We start from the raw sequence: 23862 nt of genomic DNA, 5'->3' as shown, positions 1-23862 counted from the left end.
TTTAGAAAAATCAAAGGGAGCGGGGTCCCTAAAATAGACCCCATGAAAACCCTGAAACAGATTTACATTCAAGATTAACCCATTGTAGACTTGAAACTGTGTCCAAATTCCATGTCCAGAATTTTAAATAACAAATATTAATTACCCAGTAATAAAATCTAAAGTTTGGCAATGCTAAACCATCCTCCTTTTTGGGCTTTTGTAAGTATCTTTTACGAAGTCTATGATTTTTATTCTGCCATATGTATGAAGACATTTTTGAATCAACATTATCAAAAACGGATTTCGGGATAAAAACTGGCAATGCTTGAAATAAATATAGAAACTTAGGTAAAATCATCATCTTGACAGCGTTGATCTGACCAATTAAAGACAACAACATTGGCGACCATTTAGTAAAGACTTCCATTCTAATGTTGAATCTTAGCAGAACTTCCACTTACATCAAGCATGCTAACCATATGTATGTAATGGGAAAATAATGCTAACCATTTACCAGTAGTATAGGAATCAATTTTAAAAGCCTTAATTCTAATTAAAACCAGACTTTAATCTGGCTTTATGGTTGATGATGCAGGCAATTCAGTAAGTTTCTCTCATGTTATACTTGTATTTAAATTGCTGACAGAACTTCTATCCATGGTTCAATAAACAAGCTGAATCCACACAACTACCTGCTTCATTCCCTCTGTCTGTTCTAGGGGATCCCAAACATTTTTATGCCATGGACCCCTACTATTTACCAAGGGCTCCATGGACCCCAGGTTGGGAACCCCTAGTGTATTCTTTCTTGGTGAGTTTAAAGGAAGATGCATGATTCAATGCTTGTGAAAGGCTAACCACATAACATTACTGTGGGGACTGTAATTGTCATCCGTCAATGATTTTGACCTGCATATTTCAGAAGTTTGAGCTACAGCCATGCACATATCAGTATCAGTTGGCAGCCAAAGCTGAGTCAGCTCTGAAATTATTTAGATTATTACTGAACAAGGACAATTAATGCAAGTGCAAACAGGAGTTATTGAAAGATTCAGGTTGTTTGCACCAACACTAATATCAGTGGAGATTATGTTAACATTCTCTGACTTCATGGACCTCAAATATACAGCTGATTTTTTTTTACAGAACTTCACAAGAAGCAAATCATTTCAAATCAGGAGTGGCACTTGAGAGAAAAAGCATAATTAATTGCCACTAGCCTCACAACTGATGATATAGACATTAACACCCTAAACTATCTTAAAAGGGAGGCAGGGCAAGCAAATAAGGAAAAGAATAGAGGGATATGCAACACACACAAAATACTGGAGGAACTCAGCAGACCAGACAGCATCTATGGAAGAGAGTAAACCTTTGATGTTTCAGGCCGAGAACCTTCATCAGGACATCAGGATCTCGGCCAGAAATATTGACTGTTTACTCTTTTCCACAGAACTGAGGTTTAAAAACTCACCTTCTCTTGACCTGAACTTTAATTTTGGCCTAGGGTTCTTTTGACTTCCTTTGAATTATGATGTTTGACTTTTTTTACCTTTCATCGCACTGCTTTATGTTCCTTATATAATATGTACTGCATTTTGGATATGATCACCTAAGCTTACAATGGTATAATGCAATCACTCGAGTCCAGTATGATGTTCTCCTAAGGGATTGTCCATTGGTGGGTCTTCAGGTGGCTGAAAATGCCGATTAGGATCCAAATATTCTGGAGCAGCGTGGGCTAGAGGAAATGGTGGCTGTATTTACTGGTTAGGTCCTCCAGGTTTGCAGTACCTATTGAGTGCAATGTCTTCCCAGTTTTTAGATGAAATGTTGAATTTCATCAGGCTGAATTTGATGTTATCTTTGAAGCTTACAATGCACAGGTGAGAAATAAGCTATGCTACAAGCAGAGTCTGGTTGTTAACAAACCCCAGTTTGCTCACATGTTATCCCTCATCATGTCTTTAATAGTTCTCTTGTTAATTTCTAACTTCCAACCACGAAATATACTTTCTAATAAGAATTATCTTTTAGAATGCTATTAGCCAGGAAGGGTTCTGTGAAGAACTTAATTCAATTTCTTTGTTCTGATCCATATTTTTAAAAAAACTTCCACATGAATGAATGAGTGAATTTAATGGAAATGCTGAGAATCTGCTGGACTTTCAAGCTGTCTGATTTATGTTGGATATGCTTCAGAGACATGCTATCCTCATTTGGTTTACTTGAATTTGTCCATTGAAACCAATCTTCTGAATCCTCTGTGCTGTTGGTTTAAAAAATCTTTACTTGATAGTCTTTTTTCTGCTTTTGAAAATAATTAGTTTTGAAGTGAAAGTCTTGTCAACTTGAGTTTAAATATATTAGTGACAATTTTCATAATGTTCATTTCCATTTTTTTTTCTTTTTAAATATGTGAAACTGGTGAGTCTAATTTCTTGAGGCAAACAGTGTTGAGTTGCAGGTAAATATCATGCACATGTAATTAGCAATGGTTTTAGATAATTAACAAAAAGTGAAGTCAGTAAACCATATTATTAACAGCATCTTTAGAGAGAAACTCAAAGGCACAAATTCAGATATTGTATTACTTTTATTCATTCATTACATAAAATTTATTAGCATGAACATTCCAGCAAAATGTGGGTTTAAAAGTTATTATCAGCTGTACATTTTAAATATGTAATGCAGTTCTCTTTGTGTATTTTGTTCTATTACTGTAAGTTCTTTCCAATGACTTCAGTTTCAAACCCTCATAATGTTTTATCAAAATGTTAGTGTGGAGAATTTCTTACCAGTTGTTTACTAATAATTAAGGTGCACATAGAATCGGGCATGTTGTTCTATTTGACCCGAGGTTTCAAAAAAATCCTACTGGACAAAAACACTTTTCTGACCTTAAACTGAGATAGCCAAATTAAAAAGTTGTAACAGTCCTTGAAATTGGATCATACATGCCACATGATTCAATTTTACTGAAAAAGTCATCCATGGAAGCAAATCAGGGATATAGTGCCAGATGTACAAAGCCTACAATGTTCTTTGGATTACTCTAATCATCTGATGTGCTAATATGCAATGGAGCATGGACTCATGCAATGGTAGTGCTCGTATTTTCCTGCACACACTTAAGACCCATCAGCAGTGAAAGGTCCTCATTTCAGTGTCTACTAAAGGAGATATGCATGGGTACTTCCCAAGCAGTCCAGCACAAGGAATCTGCTGCAAGCCATTTCAACACTATCCTCATTAGCTCTCTCCTGAGCACTCCACCATTTTCTCCATCTGCTCCAGTTCATAAGACCTGGCCAGCCCCAACCTTTCACTTTCATTGCTGTGCCTGTCCCATCCATTCTGGACAAGGATAAACATAGAAACATAGAAAATAGGTGCAGGAGTAGGCCATTCAGCCCTTCGAGCCTGCACCGCCATTTATTATGATCATGGCTGATCATCCAACTCAGAACCCCGCCCCAGCCTTCCCTCCATACCCCCTGACCCCTGTAGCCACAAGGGCCATATCTAACTCCCTCTTAAACATAGCCAATGAACTGGCCTCAACAGTTTCCTGTGGCAGAAAATTCCACAGATTCACCACTCTCTGTGTGAAGAAGTTTTTCCTAATCTCGGTCCTAAAAGGCTTCCCCTCTATCCTCAAACTGTGACCCCTCGTTCTGGACTTCCCCAACATCGGGAACAATCTTCCTGCATCGAGCCTGTCCAATCCCTTTAGGATCTTATACGTTTCAATCAGATCCCCCCTCAATCTTCTAATTTCCAACGAGTACAAGCCCAGTTCATCTAGTCTTTCTTCATATGAAAGTCCTGCCATCCCATGAATCAATCTGGTGAACCTTCTTTGTACTCCCTCTATGTCAAAGATGTCTTTCCTCAGATTAGGGGACCAAAACTGCACACAATACTCCAGGTGTGGTCTCACCAAGGCCTTGTACAACTGCAGTAGTACCTCCCTGCTCCTGTACTCGAATCCTCTCGCTATAAATGCCAGCATACCATTGGCCTTTTTCACCGCCTGCTGTACCTGCATGCCCACTTTCAATGACTGGTGTATAATGACACCCAGGTCTCGTTGCACCTCCCCTTTTCCTAATCGGCCACCATTCAGATAATAATCTGTTTTCCTGTTTTTGCCACCAAAGTGGATAACTTCACATTTATCCACATTAAATTGCATCTGCCATGAGTTTGCCCACTCACCCAACCTATCCAAGTCACCCTGCATCCTCTTAGCATCCTCCTCACTGCTAACACTGCCACCCAGCTTCGTGTCATCCGCAAACTTGGAGATGCTGCATTTAATTCCCTCATCCAAGTCATTAATATATATTGTAAACAACTGGGGTCCCAGCACTGAGCCTTGCGGTACCCCACTAGTCACCGCCTGCCATTCTGAAAAGGTCCCATTTATTCCCACTCTTTGCTTCCTGTCTGCTAACCAATTCTCCACCCACACCAATACCTTACCCCCAATACCGTGTGCTTTAAGTTTGCACACTAATCTCCTGTGTGGGACCTTGTCAAAAGCCTTTTGAAGATCCAAATATACCACATCCACTGGTTCTCCCCTATCCACTCTACTAGTTACATCCTCAAAATATTCTATGAGATTCGTCAGACATGATTTTCCTTTCACAAATCCATGCTGACTTTGTCCGATCATTTCACCGCTTTCCAAATGTGCTGTTATCACATCCTTGATAACTGACTCCAGCAGTTTCCCCACCACCGACGTTAGGCTAACCGGTCTATAATTCCCCGGTTAAAGAAATAAGCAGATTCAAAAGAGGATGTTGAAATTCCTGAACTTGTTATCATTAAAAAAATATGTACAGTATCTGAAATACATCTTATGGAAATGTTTGTTTGATGATGAAATTCAATAAAAAATAAATTACAAAAAAAGGGAGGTATCAAATGTCTTAGTAGGCTTAAAAGTGGATAACTCCCCAAAGTCTAATAGTAGAAGTTTTTGTAGGTTTCTGAGTGACATGTGTAAATATTCCTATATGATATTTGTGGTTGGGCCCATTTCAAATGACATTATGTGGAGGCCTCAAACTCAGAATGCCTTGAAGACCCATCATTGGTTTTGAAAGGAATGTTTTTAATTTTAATATATCGTCATTATCATCATTACGTGCGGTGTCATATGATGTGAACGATCATCGTCATTGGCTATGATTATTCTTGGCAAATTCTTGGCAGAAGTAGTTTGCCATTGCCTTCTTCTGGGCAGTGTCTTTACAGGACGGGTGACCCTTTCCATTATCAATACTCTTCAGAGATTGTCTGGCATCAGTGGTTGCATAACCAGGACTTGTGAGATGCACTGGCCGCTCATATGACCATCCACCACCTGCTCCCATGGCTTCACATGATACAGATCAGGAGGGCTAAGCAGGTGCTACACCTTGCCCAGTGGTGACCTGCAGGCTAGTGGAGAGAAGGAGCACCTTACACCTCCTTTGGTGAAGATGTACCTCCACACCGCCACCCAAAATACTAGCTCAAATTGATTAAAACACATGTTAAGATAGTATAAATGTTCAAAAAAAATCACTGAAAATCACTTGAACAAGTAGAAATTAACTAAAAGCAAAAGAGCAGACAAAAATAAACTTACCAGTCCCTTCCTTTCAATCGAGGCCAATGCCAGTCGGACTTGAAGTAAAACTGAGGAACTGCCTGTGAAGTGCACACAGCTTCCCACAATCCAGGATGGTGCTCCACTCATGGGCAATACTGAGTCCAGTGCTGGAGTTCAAAAGTTGAACACTGAAATCCAGCTCATCTCTGACTTCCACGTCTCACAGTCATTGAACTGACTTGTGAGGAGGATATTGCTGCTTGTTCTCCAGGAACTATACCATCTTGCAATTTTATCACCGAGTATGAAAGCTTTACAAAGAAATGGAATTTGTTGGATGCTTCCTGATAATGTAGATATGCCTTTAACACTTTCAAGAAAGGGAAGTAACAGAATGTAATGACGTCTGAAAGTGATAGAAGGACATGAAAATACACATTTGATTGATACTGCAAAACAAACAAACTTACAGATGTGGTAAAATAAACTAGTGAAAATGCATGTGGTTTATATATAATACAAACATTAAAAACGTAGAGTTAATGTGTAGTGCTACAGGCTAGATATTGCCTATCAATAAATCATACAGAAAGCTGACAGGGTTGAATAGTTACTGTATTCTTATTACACCACACACAAAGTGCTGGAGGAACTCAGCAGGTCAGGCAGCATTTATGGAGGTGAGTAAATAGTTGACATTTCAGGCCCAGGGCCTTCTTTAATGTATTGGCACTCCTTTAAATGACATTTATCTGGCATTCATAATTACTCTTTCTCTTCTGCCCGTTGAATACTGCAATAGGTTTGCATTTCTTCTGCTGATTTTTTTTCTGAAAAGTTGTTGCAATTTTAATATTGTATAAAGTTTGGGATTCGAAAGATGATCAGTAATAACTCCAGCGTTTTCCTTTTTCCAGGTAATTAAACAGGATCGGCTTGGAAAGGATCTCTCTCAGTGCTCATTATTTGATCTACTGAAATATGATGATTACAATAGTGACAAGCATCTGACACAAGAGGAATTTTACAGAGCATTCCGTAAGTCTAAAATAATCTGAATTAGTATAATTGAATGCTGGTTTCATAACCAGGATGCATTGCTGTGGCATAATTCCACTTTTGTGAAGTTCCATTGTATGAGATAATTCTCCATTCCACTTTGATCAAAGAGCGTGCATTCTGCTTCAGCCATTAACAGCACTTGTGACTTTATTCATACGAAGTACAACATGTAATTGCAATGAACAAATATTCTGTTAGGGATCAGAAAGCTCAATTAACACTTTTCAATTAGCACATTTCAGCTGCGGAGAGCAGTGATGATAACAATTCTCTGTCTTTGTGCTAGGAACTAATAACACAGGACCAATTCAGCATTTTTAACTAAATCACACACTAGTCTCCTGGAAAGTTACAGCATCAGTTATAAATTTTGTTTTGACACATCCAAGCTTTCTCAGTGCCAGTGAGATGAAAAAAGTCACAAAATGTTACAACCTTCACCCATTAAGGAGCTGTATTCCAAAATTAAAAAATAGACATTTTATGCAAAGCAGCTCATACTGAAGTTACTCATTAGGAAGGTTAAAAGCATTTTAGAGTTTAGAAACAATTTTGAAAGCACTTCAAAATGAAGAAGTGATGGTTCAAGTGAACAAATAGAAAATTCTGAATGGAAGCACAAGTCACTCAAAGCTGCTGCCAAGCAGGTTGACTCTGTGGTTAAGAAGGCATACGGTGCATTGGCCTTCATCAACCATGGGATTGAGTTTAAGAGCCGAGAGGTAATGCTACAAATTTATAGGACCCCACTTGGAGTATTGTGCTCAGTTCTGGTCCCCTCACTACAGGAAGGATGTGGAAACTATAGAAAGGGTGCAGAGGAGATTTACAAGGATGTTGCCTGGATTGGGGAGCATGCCTTATGAGAATACGTTGAGTGAACTCGGCCTTTTCTCCTTGGAGTGACTGAGGGTGGCAGGTGACCTGATAGAGGTGTATAAGATAATGAGAGGCATTGATCGTGTGGATAGTCATAGGCTTTTTCCCAGTGCTGAAATGGCTAGCATGAGAGGGCATAGTTGGAAGGTCCTTGGAAGTAGGTACAGAGGAGATATCAGGAGTAAGTTTTTCACACAGAGAGTGGTGAGTGCATGGAATGGACTGCCGGCGGCGGTGGTGGAAGTGGAAACGATAGGGTCTTTTACGAGACTCCTGGATGGATACATGGAACTTAGAAAAATAGAGGGCTATGGGTAACTCTAGGCAGTTCGAAGCTAAGGACACGTTCGACACAGCATCATGGGCCGAAGGGCCTGTATTGTGCTGTAGGTTTTCTATGTTTCCATGTAAAGTGTGAAGGAAAGGGACGAAGAAGTACCCCAAACTAGAATATCAGAATGGCAAAGAGTTGTGATAGCTCACTGATGAACTCTATGCAGAATTTGAGACTGCACCGTCACAGGCAAATGGAGCCTTTAGGCTGAGCACTATGTGCAGTACTTGCAGGAACATGTACTTGATCTAGTAAAGCAAGATTGCTCAGTAGTTTGGGTGCCAGTAGAGTGCTTATGGTTTTATGCCATAATCGGGTGCTTTGGTTTCCTCCTACAGTCCAAAGCCATACCAGGTAGGTTAATTGGTCATTGTAAATTGTCCCGTGATTAGGCTAGGGTTAGTTGGGGTTTTAGGGATGCTCGGTCAGTGTGGCTCGAAGGGCCTATGCTGTATCGCTAAATAAATAAATTCACAAACAAACAAACAAACAAAGGTGCCGTTCAATTCATACCAATGTACTGCTTGTTTTTACTGCGGTACAGCATCTTGACAGTTTCCATACTCACACACTAAATCATTGAAGCACAAGCTTGATCACTTCCTGACATCAGGATCAGCTTTAGATTGGAATTTCACCCGTGCGGCTAAATTACATTGTTGTTTGATTTAGCTGGAATGGAAATTAAGGTGCGCATTGATTTATCTTTGGAAGGTGAATTTGCTAAATCACCTTTATATTCAGGAATAAACCACAGACATAAACATTGAGGTCAATCATCCTCGAGTTCTCCCTCATCATTCAGTTTTGTACCAGTAGATTTCTGGGTTTTTATTGGTAATATTTCCAGCGGTTGAATATCTCCAACGGACAGATGAAGCAAGGTGCGAACTGAGCAGAATTTGAAAGACTTTCACAAAATCATACCCCAACTTAACATGTTATTAATGACTTAGAAACTTGCTGTAGAATTGGCTCCTTGGTTACTGTGATGTATATGTCAACTAAATCTGCTTAGCTACAGAATCTCTTTGTAGTTACAATACCAAAGTCAATACCATTCAAGGATGAAATATTGTTTCCATAAATGGAACAGCATGATTTGAGAAATGAGTAACACTATAGTGTTTGAAAAGTATTACATTGCCAGAAATGCAGCTGTTCATCATGTAGAGGTAGTACTCTTTTACGTAGTCAATCAGAATCAGGTTTAATATCGCTGGAATATGTCATTAAATTTGTTAACTTTACAGCAGTAGTACAATGAAAAACTGTACATGATGAATATAGAGAAACTGAAATACAACTATTTTATAATACATATATAATCACTAAATTTAAAAAGTTGTGCAAAAAACAGAAATAAAAAACTGCCAAGGCTAGTAGCCATGATAAGGAAAGGTATGTCGCATCAGGAATTATTTCCGGTTAGTGGATGATTTCCTTCCACGCCACTCTGACATATTGGGAAATCGCGTATGAGGCAAGTTACAGCAGTGGTTTGTCATTGCCTTCTGCCGGGTGAGTTTTTTTTTAAGAGATCATTAGCTCTTAGCGGGAGCTGGCTGGATTCGAACTCAGGACCTCTCACCCCGAAGTCCAGCGCTGATGCCACTAAGCCACCAGCCGGCGAATGTCCATGATGGAATTGACTAATTTTGCAACTTTCTGCAACTTACTTCAATCCTGTGCAGTAGTTCCACTCCTCCCCTGCCCATACCAAACTGTGATGCAGCCAGTCAGAATGCTTTCCAAGGTACGTCTGTTGAAGTTTTTGAGTATTTTAGTTGACAAACCAAATCTCTCCAAACTCTTCATGAACTCATGAAATAGAGCTGCTGTCTTTCTTCTTTATAGTTGTATCAATATGTTGCATATAGGTTAGGTCCTCAGGAATTTTGACACTCAACAACTTGAAATCGCTCACTCTCTCCATTTCTGATCCCTTACGAGGATTGGTTTGTGATCCCTCGGTAATGAAAACACAAGTGCTACAGATGTTAGAAAATAGCAATAACATAGAATTTGCTAATTTTTTTTTCAGCAGGTCATACCATCTGTGTGAAGAGAGAAACAGCATTGATGTTTCAAATAGAAAATATTTCATCAGAATCATTAATAATTTTGCATTTCTTACTCATTTTAATTCATAATCTATACATGTGGGAATGGAATTGAACAGAGAGTTGTCATTCATCAGATTAGTTTTATTTCTTGTCTCTAATTGAATTGTCTTTCATCGTTCATCCTAAGGTACAGATTATTTCAAAATACATCAAGCTTTTTTCTTGTGAATTTCTCCTTGTGAAATCAGTAGACATTGGGACATTCTACATTCTATTACATCCCTCCATTTGTCCATGTTTGTCAGAAAGATTGTTGCCCCACTCCCTCTATTCCAGCATCGATTCCTTGGATCCACTTAATCTACTAAGACTTTGTAATGGTCATCTTCCTGCTCATTGGGAAAAACACCAAAATCTATGCCTGAAATTATAATAAGGCCATTATCTATACAAGTAAGGGTTACTACCTGTTTATGAGCACAGCTGCAAGTTTAGATTGTTCTGAATAGGCTAATTGAGACCTTGAAACTCTTTGTAATGTCCCTGGTAATAATTTCATGTATATTTACCCGGCTGGTGGCGTAGTGGCATCAGTGCCAGACTTCAGGATGAAAGATCCCGAGTTCGAATCCAGCAGGCTCCCCTGCACGCTTTCCATCCATGCTGGGTTACGAGCTGGTAATCTCTTTGGAAACCCACCCGGCAGAAGGCAATGGCAAACCACTGCTGTAACTTGCCTCGTACGCGGTTCCCCCTATGTCAGAGAGGCGTGGAGGGAAATCGTCCGCTAACCGGAGAAACTCCAGATGCGACGTACCTTTCCTTTATATTTATCATAATGTGGAGTCATAAGCAGTATGTTCCTTCCAACCTCATTCATCAACATTTTACTGCCTTGCCTGCTTTCACCAATGTTCTAAACCAGGGGTTCTCAGCCTGGGCTCCACAGACATCTTGCTTAATGGTATTGGCCAATGGCATAAACAAGGACCAATCTAAGCCTTCATCTTCAAAACACACACCACATGACAATTCTTTGTTATTTTTTCTTATCACTGGTCGCCACTCTGAACTCTGAAATTCTGACTGTCAGCTCTTTCTCACTATTCCTGAACATGCAACCCTCAGTCTATGATTCCAGCACTTGACCTCTGTATCTCATTCGAAGGGCTTAATATTGAACTTTACTATCCAGGCACAGGAATGTACCCAAAACCTTGCCCCTGCTTAAAAAAGCACACCTGAATTTATAAGCCTAAAAATTCAACCTTTCTAAGCCTCTTTTGCATCGATGCCCACAGATATTAAACCCTAAATTAGTTACTATTTCAGAATTAGAATCAGGTTTGACATCACTGTCATGAAATTTGTTGTATTGCGACAGCAGTACAGTGCAATATATATACAAAAGCTACAAATTACAACAAGATGTCAGAATAGGTAGAGGAGGCCTGTCCCAGACACAGAGACCCAGAGACAATTTTGCTGTAGTGGTAAGAGCAATGAAGTGGACGCCTGGGAGGACCAATCCACCACTGTCATGGTCACCTTGGCCCCATCAGAAGGTGGTATGCCCCGTGATGAAAACCATGGTGCTGTGAGACCACAGGCATCAAGGGACTGGCATTGGCCGCAGGAGCCCAGAGGGCTGTTGGCTGGAGGAATCGGAACTGACAGACATCTGTGATCATGGTGGGCCACCAGAACCATTATCACAGAAAATCCAGCACCTGAATGGCCAGAGAGGGGCGAGGAAAGAGTCCAATGGAGTGTCTTAGATTGCACGACTACTGGGACGTAGGTGTGTTGTGGGGAGCAGGATCATGCTGCAAGTGGATCTGTTTCTCAAAGTCCCAGATGATTGGGGTGAAGATCTGGGGGGGATGAGATGATGGGCAGAGGGTCAATCTCCATTTCAGCTGGGTCAAACTATTGTGACAGGGCATCCACCTTGGTGTTCTAGGAGCCAGGTCTGTGGGATATGGCAAAAGATGAGAGCCCAGCAAGCCTGATGGTGATTGAGTTGGTAGGTTTGTTGTGTATACAAGTTTCTGGTGGTCAGTTCAGATCAGGAAGGGCTCGGTGTTTCCCATCTGCCAATGTCTCCATTCCCCCAAGGCCCATTTGATGATGAGTAGCTCCCTGTTTCCTACTCCATACGGTGCTGTGTGAGTTGAACTTGTGTGAGATGAACTTGTGTGAGAAGATGGTGTCTTCTAGTCTGGCCCTTACTGGGAGAGGATGTGTCCACCTTTACCATAAAAGGTCCAGACAGGTTCGGATGGTGGAGAATGGGAACGGTGGTGAAGCATCTTGAGCTCTCAGAAGTGCGGTATGTGGCAGCAGGCATGGTTATCCATGAAGTAGGTGATTTGGCGAGGGAGGAGAGAGGAGTATTGATTTGGCTGAAGTTCCTGATGAAACGGCAGTAGATGTTGGAGAAACGCAAGAAGCGCTGTAGCTATTTCTGAGGGGGCACAGTCCGGGCCATACAAACATGGTGCACACATTCTCTTGGTCCCTTGGTTATGCCTTGGGGTAAAAGGACATAACCCAGGGGGGAAATGACTGGGATGTGGAACTTGCATTTTTCTAACTAGTAGTACAGTTGGTTTTCAAGGAGCTGCTGAAGGACTGAATAGAGTTGACGGATGTGATCTCAGGGGTCCATGGTGAAGGTGAGGATGTTATCAAGGTAGACGAATACATACTGTTAGCATGACTCGGAGGATCTACTGAAGGCTTACAGCATGCCTGGACTGTTGGAAAGTCTGAAAGGTATCATTAAGTATTTGTAGTGGGCATTTTCCATTCAATCCCATGGCAGATGTGGATCTGGTTGTAAGCACTCTATAGATGCAGTTTGGTGAAGATCTGGTCCTCATTGAGTGTCTCAAATGCATTGTCCATCAAGGGGGAGGAAGTAGCAATTCCTAATGGTGATTTTGTTGAGTCCATGGTAGTCAGTACAAGGACAAAGACACTCATCTTTCTTTTAGACAAAGAAGAATCCTGCACCGGCTGGGGACTGGGATGGTCGAATGAATCCATGCTGTCGCGCTTCAGTGATGCAGTCATTCATGGCTTGGGTCATCGGAGGGGTGAGGCAGAAGAAATTACCCTGAGGGAGGGGTGGTAAGGAGGTAATTGATGGCACAGTCAGATGGTCTGAGAGGCGGCAGGGTGCAGACATCCTTTTTACTGAAGATGATGGTAGTCTTCTGGGCATTTGGTGAGGTTGAGAGTTTCCTCTGCCTCCACGGATTTACCTGGCGTGAGGTCACCCGATGTTGTAGGCAGGTGGTCCAACAGGAGGATCCCCAACTTAGTAGTGATCAGGCAAAGTGAGTCATGAGTGAAGAGCCAGGAGTAACTCAAGAAGGGAGGAGTGTTGGGTGAGTCGATAAGGAGGAATTGGATGGATACATAGTGTTCTCTGACGCTCGTGTGCTCAGGCCATGAGTACACTCTGACCATCTCTAACCCCAAAGAACATCCATCAATGGCTGTAATGCAGACGTGGTGAGAGATGTGCATGGTAGGGAGTTCAAGCAGCGCGCGTGCGCGCGCGCACACACACACACACAGTCCGGTGCTGAAAGCTGCCTGCTGCGCTGGAATCCACTGGTGTGCATAGAGCCATCGACATGTAATGGAGGACAGAGAGAGCGAGTCAGGCTATGGAGCTGGAACGAAGGACTTATCAAATAGAAGGACCTTCGTCACTTGGTGTTTTTTCTGGACGTGGTGGGCATTTGATGCATGGGTGATTGGTGGCCCTTCAGTAAGTATACAAGTTGTTTCTCTATTGACACCTGGGGAGGGGTGTTTAAGGGTGTTCTTCTTAATTAACTGAGTTCTGGAGACACTGGTGATAAGAGTCCTGTAGCCTGAACTGATTCTGGGCATGGAAATGGGGTTCTGGCTGATAATCTTGTGCAGGGGTCCCCAACCATTTTTGCACCGTGGACCGGTTTAATATTGACAATATTCTTGCAGACCGGCGGACAGTGGGGTGGGGGGAGGTTGTTCAAGTAGGGTTGCCAACTTTCTCACTCCCAAATAAGGGACAAAAGCAACAGTCAAATATGGGACACTTGTGTTTACCCCGAGAAAGATGACCATGATCATGAAGCCTTGCGCAGGCAACTGTGTGCGCATATGTGTACATGCGGATTTTTTTCTACAAATTGGTTTTGGCTTAATCTTCCCAATTCTGTGAAACTACACTGTACATACATTATTTCTACTTTATACAGGCTGTGTACTTATCATATCATTCCTGCTTTTACTATATGTTAGGGTTATTTTAGGTTTTATGTGTTATTTGGTATGATTTGGTAGGTTATTTTTTGGGTCTGGGAACGCTCAAAAACATTTCCCATATAAATTAATGGTAATTGCTTCTTCACTTTACGACATTTCAGCTTACGAATGGTTTCACAAGAACACTCTACCATAGCGGGGAAAATACGGGACAAGGGCGGTCCTGTATGAGACAAACCAATTTAGCCCAACATACAGGATGTCCTGGCTAATACGGGACAGTTGGCAACCCTATGTTCAAGTTCAACAGTGCGTGACAGGGAATGAGGAAAGGTGCAGCTGACTCATATCGTTTCATATCGCCAAATCATATTGTTTCCTTATGGCCCGGTAGCACATGCTTTGCGGCCCGGTGGCTGGGGACCACTGATCTTGTGGATGTCTGTCAACTCAGAAGGCCAGAGAGATGAGACTTTCAAGGTCAGTGAGCATCTCCCAAGTAGCCAGCTCAGCTTTGAAGTGCTCTGAGAGGCTGTGATGGTGATGGGCCAGCAATACTTCTACATTCCAGCTGCTCTGCACTGGGAGGGTCCTGAATTCCACCATATAATCCAGCACCAAGCATGAGACTTGACGCTGGTGAGGTATCCAATCTGATGACCCCCTTTGACTTCCTGGATGGTCGAAAACCTGATGCATCTCAGCGGTGATAGTTATTGTAAATGGTGGTTTTATTGTCCCAGTTGGCAGCAGCCTTGGTTAGAGCTCACCTGGGAGATGATGAAGCCAATCTTGGCTCAGTCTGTATGTAGAATAAGGAAAAGATACTCAACATGACAAGGTTCAAAGGGTGAATAGAACTGTGGATGAGAGCTGGGTTTAAATAGGCTGCAGGTGATGAGTTGGAACTGAATGGCAGGTGACTTCTGTTAGCTGGGTGGACAGTAGGAGGTGGCTGCCTGTGCAGGTCCTATATACACAAGGTTGGTTCTTCGCCTGTTCAAAAAATCTGATGGTGGAAAGGAAGACATTGAGTGTGTGTATTCAGGCTCCTATCCTCCTCTCTGATGGCAGTAGCAAGAAGAGAGCATGTGCTGAGTAGTGAGAGCCTGAAATTACGTATACTGTCTTTTTGAGGCATCTCCTTTTAAAGATGTGCTCAGTGCTGGGGAGGCTAGTGCCCACGATGGAGCTGGCTGAGGTTCAGCTTTTTCCCTGCAGCTTTTTCCAATCCAGTGTTGTGGCCTTCCATACCAGACAGTGATGCAACCGGTTAGAATGCTGTCCATTGTACATCTGTAGAAATTTGCTGAAGCCTTTGTTGCATGGCAAGAGCTTCCAACTGAAAGCAATTTGCACAAATGTAATAAAGCATGTTTCAAGTCTTGCTGGGGAAAGCCAATGATCCTTAGATCATTGATGGGATGGAGAAATTCAATGCTACATTTTCAAATTAACTCTACTGGTCAGCCTTCTCCAATGAAAAATACTGTAGGATTTTGGAGGTGATAGTTAACACCATCAGCTGCTTCAAAATTCTGTTTGTACTCTTTGGAATTTATTTTTATTGTGACATCTCAAAACACGGAGGAATTCTTGTCAGTATTTTATGGAACTTCTGTGTTTACTGACCAGATTGGTATACTGTCCCACTTTGCAACTATGAATTGTGGTGGAAAGGAATTTCAAAGCTTTTTTCTCCCCCCAGCCAGATTAAACTAGCATCAGTTCAGTATGTAGATTTCCCGGACTGAGGGCTGGGAAATCATTTGAAGTTCCTCATCCTTGACTCCAAACGTTGCAGAATAGCACAGAAATGTCACGTTTGGAATTCTGCTGAGTGGTACATAGTGCTACAGCCTCCACCCAGGAATTGCCTGTTTAAGGGTATATCATCCAGCATATCTGCTGTATATAGACTTTGGTGAAAATTATCCCTTATTGGAATCACATTCACGTGAAATTTCCAGGCAAGTTAAATGTTTATCCTTAACCTGAGGTTTTGGAGAACAAAAACAGGCATTGTAAAAATTTGAGTAACTATTGGATACTTTCAAAGATTTTATCTATTTGTGCCTTACAATGATACAGTGTACTGTCAAAATGGATTTTCTTTCCTTTTATGGATTGTTCCATTTAGGACAATTTTCTTCCTTACTTAAAATTAATAGCTAATCTCATTTCAACTTGAAGTGGAGTGTGGTTTTAAAATTAGCAAGTTAATAGGATGTACTTTTGTTAATAATAATGAACAATTAGTAACCTTTACCCATGCGATAATGATATTTTAATGCTTCTGCAACACCTAATGAGCTTTTAAACCAAATAAAATCATCAATGTACATTAATGCAGCCAGACGTGGACGATTACTTTCAAATGATTGATGAACTGCAAAGCAAAGCCAAACTTAACATGAACTAATGGTATTTTTTGATAGGGATAAAAACAGTTGAAAATTAATAAATACAGATGGGGCAAGAAATTGTTTGGAAAAATAATAGTGCAAAAAATTCTAACATATTATGGTGACGAAGACAGGGCACTATGGTAACATGGTGGTTAGCGCGATACTTTTGCAGCTCGGGCATTCCAGAGTTCAGAGTTCTGTTTGGTGCCGTTGTTACGAGAATACACATAAAATTAAGATGTTTGCTGGCCTGGGCTAGCATCAGTGGCATCAGCAGTTGGTCTGCCACCTGCCCTCAGGGGAAGGAGAGATAAGGAACAATGGAGCAGCGTCTGGAGATGTGTAATGAAGGGATGTGGGAGGAAGAGCTGTCTGGAGCGGCTCCCCCCTTTGAACCCTGAACTGTTTGAAGTGATGGACAGGCGATACCCCAACAGGGGGATAAAAAGGGACAGGTTCGCTAAGACAGACACACACGCCACCCGAGGTAACGAGACCCTGGAAGCGGTGCGCCTCTCACGAGTGGTGAGAAGTATCGGACAACGCACAGGGTGAAAAGGTACGATCAGCGGGAACCCGGTGTGTGTCCGCCCTTGCCTGGGTGCCGGGTTCACTGCAGAGGATCGACCGCATCTGGAGGAGGGGTCACAGTCGGTGACCTCAGGTGACATCACCAAGGACCCGCCCAAAAAGCTGTTTTGTGAGCCATCTCGCTGGTCTGTGAGCCATCTTGCTGGTCTGTGAGTGAAGCCGTTCTGAATGATGAGTTGTTCCTATTCTATCTCTCTCTTCCCCCACGTTGTCCACCGCCATGGCAACGATTACTGCGAACTGAACTACTAAACTGGACTGAACTTTGAGTCATTTTGAAATTGGTCATTTACCCCTAGACAACGATAGAGCTTGATTGATGCTGTTATCTTAATTCTGTGCACATGTGTGTTTATCATCACTGAACTGTTGCATTTATTATCCTTTCGATTACTGTGTTGCTTGTTTCTTTAATAAAACTTTCTTAGTTCTAGTACTCCAGACTCCAACTGAGTGATCCATTTCTGCTGGTTTGGCAACCCAGTTACGGGGTACGTAACACCGTCTATAAGGAGTCTCTGTACATGGAATGCATGGGTTTCCTCTGGCTGCTCTAGTTTCTTCCCACAGTCCAGTTAATTAGTCATTGTAAATTGTCCCATGATTAAGTTAGGTTTAATTGGGTTTCTCAGGGGTTGCGTAGCCATTTCATAAAGAGTGGAAATTTATATAGATAAAATTTTTAAAAATGACAATAATGAATGAAGTTTTCAATTTAACACACACAAATTGCTAGAGGAACTCAGCAGGTCAGCCAGCATCTATGGAAATGAGTAAACAGTCAATGTTTCAAGCTGAGATTCTTCATCAGGACCGAGAGGGAAGGGAAGAGATGACTGAATTAAGAGGTGGAGGGAGGGGAAAGAGGCTAGCTAGTGATAGGTGATGCCAGGTAGATGGGAAAAGTCAACAGGTGGAGAAGAAGCTGGACAAAAGGAGAAAGGAAAGGAGGAGGGGGGACGGGGGAAGTAACAGGCTGTTGAGAAGAAGTGAAAGGTCAGAGTAGGGAATAGAGGAAGTGGGGTGAGGAATTTGTTCTCTGGAAGGAGAAATCAATATTCATGCCATCAGGCTGGAAGCTAACCAAATGGAACATAAGCTGTTGCTACTCCACCCTGAGGGTGATCTCATCTTGGCACAAGAATCAGAATCAGGTTTATTATCACCGGCATGTGATATGAAATTTGTTAACTTAGCAGCAGCAGTTCAACGCAATACATAATATAGAAGAGAAAAAAAATAAAATAAAAATAATAAAATAAAAAAAAAGTAAATCAATTACAGTATGTATATTGAATAGATTTTAAAATGCAAAATTCAGAAATACGGTATATTTTTTAAAAAGAATGAGGTAGCGTACAAGGGTTCAAAGTCCATTTAATCAGATATCAGAGGGGAAGAAGCTGTTCCTGAATCACTGAGTGTGTGCCTTCAGGCTTCTGCATCTCCTACCTGATGGTAACAGTGAGAAAAGGGCATGCCCTGGGTGCTGGAGTTCCTTAATAATAGACACTGCCTTTCTGAGACACCGCTTCCTGAAGATGTCCTGGGTACTTTGTAGGCAAGTACCCAAGATGGAGCTGACTAGATTTACAACCCTCTGCAGCTTCTTTTAGTCCTGTGCACTAGCCCCTCCATACCAGACAGTGATGCAGCCTGTCAGAATGCTCTCCACAAAACATCTATAGAAGTTTTTGAGTGTATTTGTTGACATGCCAAATCTCTTCAATCTCCTAATAAAGTATAGCCACTGTCTTGCTTTCTTTATAACTACTTCAGTATGTTGGGACCCGGTTAGATCCTCAGAGATCTTGACACCCAGGAACTTGAAGCTGCTCACTCTCTCCACTTCTGATTCTCTATGAGGATTGGTATGTGTTCTTTTGTCTTCCCCTTCCTGAAGTCCACAATCAGCTCTTTCGTCTTACTGATGTTGAGTGCCAGGTTGTTGCTGCAGCACCACTCCACTAGTTGGCATATCTCACTCCTGTACGCCATCGCGTCACCACCAGAGATTCTACCAACAATATTTGTATTGTCAACAAATTAATAGATGGTATTTGAGCTATGCCCAGCTGCATAGTCATATGTATGAAGAGAGCAGAGCAATGGGCTAAGCACACACCCCTGGGGTGCACCAGTGTTGATCGTCAGCAAGGGGGATATGTCATCACCAATCTGCACAGATTGTGGTCTGCTGGTTAGGAAGTCGAGGATCCAATTGCAAAGGGAGGTACAGAGGCCCAGGTTTTGTAACTTATCAATCAGGATTGTGGGAATGATGGTATTAAATGCTGAGCTATGACCATGGGCTGAAATGTTGGAATGGGAATGGGAATCCAAATTAAAATATTTGGCCATCAGGAAGTCCTGCCTCTGACGTATGGTGCGGAGGGCTCAACGAAGCGGTCTCCCAATTTATGACAGGTCTCATCCATGTAGAGGAGGCAGCATCGGGAGCACTGGACACAATAGACAATCTCAGCAGATTCGCAGGTGAAGTGTTGCCTTGCCTGGAAAGACTGCTTGGGGTCCTGTATGGAGGTGAGGGAGGAGCTATATGGGCAAGAATAGCACTCAGGCTACTTGCTGAGTTCCTCCATCGCTTTGTGTGTGTTGCTCTGTATTTCCAGCATCTGCTGATTTTTTCTTTTGCAGTTTTCAATTTGATTTTAAAGATCTGGCAGTTGTCAGCAAGACCATCAGTTATTACCCATTCTTAATTGCCCTTTGGGAGGTAGCAGTGAGCCACAGTGATAATACATTTCCAAGTTAAGATAGTGTGTCACTCAGGAGAGAGCTTACAGGTGCCTGCTATTCTCGTCCTATTTGGTGGTAGAGTTACTGGTTTGTCAATGTAGCTGTGGCGTGTAAATGTAATGTATTATAGACAAAAGAGCTGATTGTGGACTTCAAGAAGGAGAAGACAAAGGAACACATACCAATCCTCAAAGAGGGATCAGAAGTGGAGAGAGTGAGCAGCTTCAAGTTCCTGGGTGCCACGCGACAGTGAGAGTAGGAATGCGATGAGGTGGAGGATAAATGCGTGGCTGAGGGATTGGAGCAGGGGGCAGGGATTCAAGTTTTTGGATCATTGGGACCTCTTTTGGCGCAGGCGTGACCTGTACAAAAAGGACGGGTTACACTTAAATCCTAGGGGGACCAATATCCTGGCAGGGAGATTAGTGAGGGCTACTGAGGTGACTTTAAACTAGAATGGTTGGGGGGTGGGAATCAAATTAAAGAGGCTAGGCGTGAGGAGGTTAGTTCACAACAGGGGGATGGGAACCAGTGCAGAGAGACAGGGGGGTGTAAAATGAGGGTAGAAGCAAAAAGTACTAAGGAGAAGAGTAAAAGTGGCAAGCCGACAAATCCAGGGCAAGCATTAAAAAGGGCCACTTTTCAACATAATTTTATAAGGGCTAAGAGAGTTGTAAAAGAGCGCCTGAAGGCTTTGTGTGTCAATGCAAGGAGCATTTGTAATAAGGTGGATGAATTGAAAGTGCAGATTGTTATTAATGATTATGATATAGTTGGGATCACAGAGACATGGCTCCAGGGTGACCAAAGATGGGAGCTCAACGTTCAGGGATATTCAATATTCAGGAGGGATAGACATGAAGGAAGGGGAGGTGGGGTGGTGTTGCTGGTAAAAGAAGAGATTAACGCAATAGAAAGGAAGGACATAAGCCGGGAAGATGTGGAATCGATATGGGTAGACCTGCATAACACTAAGGGGCAGAAGACGTTGGTGGGAGTTGTGTACAGGCCACCTAACAGTAGTAGTGAGGTCGGAGATGGTATTAAACAGGAAATTAGAAATGTGTGCAATAAAGGAACAGCAGTTATAATGGGTGACTTCAATCTACATGTAGATTGGGTGAAACAACTTGGTAAAGGTGCTGAGGAAGAGGATTTCTTGGAATGTATGCGGGATGGTTTTTTGAACCAACATGTCGAGGAACCAACTGGAGAGCAGGCTATTCTGGACTGGGTTTTGAGCAGTGAGGAAGGGTTAATTAGCAATCTTGTCGTGAGAGGCCCTTTGGGTAAGAGTGACCATAATATGGTGGAATTCTTCATTAAGATGGAGAGTGACATAGTTCATTCAGAAACAAAGGTTCTGAACTTAAAGAGGTGTAACTTTGAAGGTATGAGACATGAATTAGCTAAGATAGACTGGCAAATGACACTTAAAGGATTGACAGTGGATATGCAATGGCAAGCATTTAAAGGTTGCATGGATGAACTACAACAATTGTTCATCCCAGTTTGGCAAAAGAATAAATCAAGGAAGGTAGTGCACCCGTGGCTGACAAGAGAAATTAGGGATAGTATCAATTCCAAAGAAGCATACAAATTAGCCAGAGAAAGTGGCTCACCTGAGGACTGGGAGAAATTCAGAGTTCAGCAGAGGAGGACAAAGGGCTTAATTAGGAAGGGGAAAAAAAGATTATGAGAGAAAACTGGCAGGGAACATAAAAACTGACTGTAAAAGCTTTTATAGATATGTAAAAAGGAAAAGACTGGTAAAGACAAATGTAGGTCCCCTGCAGACAGAAACAGGTGAATTGATTATGGGGAGCAAGGACATGGCAGACCAATTGAATAATTACTTTGGTTCTGTCTTCACTAAGGAGAACATAAATAATCTTCCAGAAATAGTAGGGGACAGAGGGTCCAGTGAGATGGAGGAACTGAGCGAAATACTTGTTAGTAGGGAAGTGGTGTTAGGTAAATTGAAGGGATTGAAGGCAGATAAATCCCCAGGGCCAGATGGTCTGCATCCCAGAGTGCTTAAGGAAGTAGCCCAAGAAATAGTGGATGCATTAGTGATAATTTTTCAAAACTCGTTAGATTCTGGACTAGTTCCTGAGGATTGGAAGGTGGCTAATGTAACCTCACTTTTTAAAAAAGGAGGGAGAGAGAAACCGGGGAATTATAGACCGGTTAGCCTAACGTTAGTGGTGGGGAAACTGCTGGAGTCAGTTATCAAAGATGTGATTACAGCACATTTGGAAAGCGGTGAAATCATCGGACAAAGTCAGCATGGATTTGTGAAATGAAAATCATGTCTGACGAATCTCAGAATTTTTTGAGGATGTAACTAGTAGAGTGGATAGGGGAGAACCAGTGGATGTGGTATATTTGGATTTTCAAAAGGCTTTTGACAAGGTCCCACACAGGAGATTAGTGTGCAAACTTAAAGCACACGGTATTGGGGGTAAGGTATTGATCTGGATGGAGAATTGGTTAGCAGACAGGAAGCAAAGAGTGGGAATAAACGGGACCTTTTCAGAATGGCAGGCGGTGACTAGTGGGGTACCGCAAGGCTCAGTGCTGGGACCCCAGTTGTTTACAATATATATTAATGACTTGGATGAGGGAATTAAATGCGGCATCTCCAAGTTTGCGGATGACACGAAGCTGGGTGGCAGTGTTAGCAGTGAGGAGGATGCTAAGAGGATGCAGGGTGACTTGGATAGGTTGGGTGAGTGGGCAAATTCATGGCAGATGCAATTTAATGTGGATAAATGTGAAGTTATCCACTTTGGTGGCAAAAATAGGAAAACAGATTATTATCTGAATGGTGGCCAATTAGGAAAAGGGGAGGTGCAACGAGACCTGGGTGTCATTATACACCAGTCATTGAAAGTGGGCATGCAGGTACAGCAGGCGGTGAAAAAGGCCAATGGTATGCTGGCATTTATAGCGAGAGGATTCGAGTACAGGAGCAGGGAGGTACTACTGCAGTTGTACAAGGCCTTGGTGAGACCACACCTGGAGTATTGTGTGCAGTTTTGGTCCCCTGATCTGAGGAAAGACATCCTTGCCATAGAGGGAGTACAAAGAAGGTTCACCAGATTGATTCCTGGGATGGCAGGACTTTCATATGAAGAAAGACTGGATGAACTGGGCTTGTACTCGTTGGAATTTAGAAGATTGAGGGGGGATCTGATTGAAACATATAAAATCCTAAAGGGATTGGACAGGCTAGATGCAGGAAGATTGTTCCCGATGTTGGGGAAGTCCAGAACAAGGGGCCACAGTTTGAGGATAAAGGGGAAGCCGTTTAGGACCGAGATTAGGAAAAACTTCTTCATACAGAGAGTGGTGAATCTGTGGAATTCTCTGCCACAGGAAACAGTTGAGGCCAGTTCATTGGCTATATTTAAGAGGGAGTTAGATATGGCCCTTGTGGCTACAGGGATCAGGGGGTATGGAGGGAAGGCTGGGGCAGGGTTCTGAGTTGGATGATCAGCCATGATCATAATAAATGGCGGTGCAGGCCCGAAGGGCCGAATGGCCTACTTCTGCACCTATTTTCTATGTTTCTATCTCTGAGGACCTAACCTAGTCCCAACATATCAATGCAGTTATAAAGAAGGCAAGACAGTGACTATACTTTATTAGGAGTTTGAAGAGATTTGGTATGTCAACAAATACGCTCAAAAACTTCTATAGATGTACTGTGGAGAGCATTCTGACAGGCTACATCACTGTCTGGTATGGGGGGGTGGTGGGGGCTATTGCACAGGATCCAAAAAAGCTGCAGAGGGTTGTAACTTTAGTCGGCTCCATATTGGGTATTAGCCTACAAAGTACTCAGGACATCTTCAAGGAGCAGTGTCTCACAAAGGCAGCGTCTATCGTTAAGGACCT

General features: G+C 42.3%; 1 protein-coding gene across 2 annotated transcripts in view; it reads left to right on the top strand.

The window, feature by feature from the left end:
• fstl5 (follistatin-like 5) overlaps window positions 1-23862 on the top strand; it is a 792341-nt gene that overhangs the window by 405832 nt on the left and 362647 nt on the right. For both annotated transcript variants that reach the window (XM_063045029.1, XM_063045028.1), the window contains exon 6: window positions 6511-6631. In XM_063045029.1, the coding sequence (XP_062901099.1) occupies window positions 6511-6631 (121 nt within the window). The remainder of the gene's footprint in view (window positions 1-6510; window positions 6632-23862) is intronic.

The sequence above is a fragment of the Mobula hypostoma genome, chromosome 4, assembly GCF_963921235.1.
Source record: "Mobula hypostoma chromosome 4, sMobHyp1.1, whole genome shotgun sequence".
NCBI classification, from domain to species: domain Eukaryota; kingdom Metazoa; phylum Chordata; class Chondrichthyes; order Myliobatiformes; family Myliobatidae; genus Mobula; species Mobula hypostoma.
The sequence above is the reverse complement of the archived record's forward strand: the minus strand, read 5'-3'. Positions and strand labels throughout refer to the sequence as shown.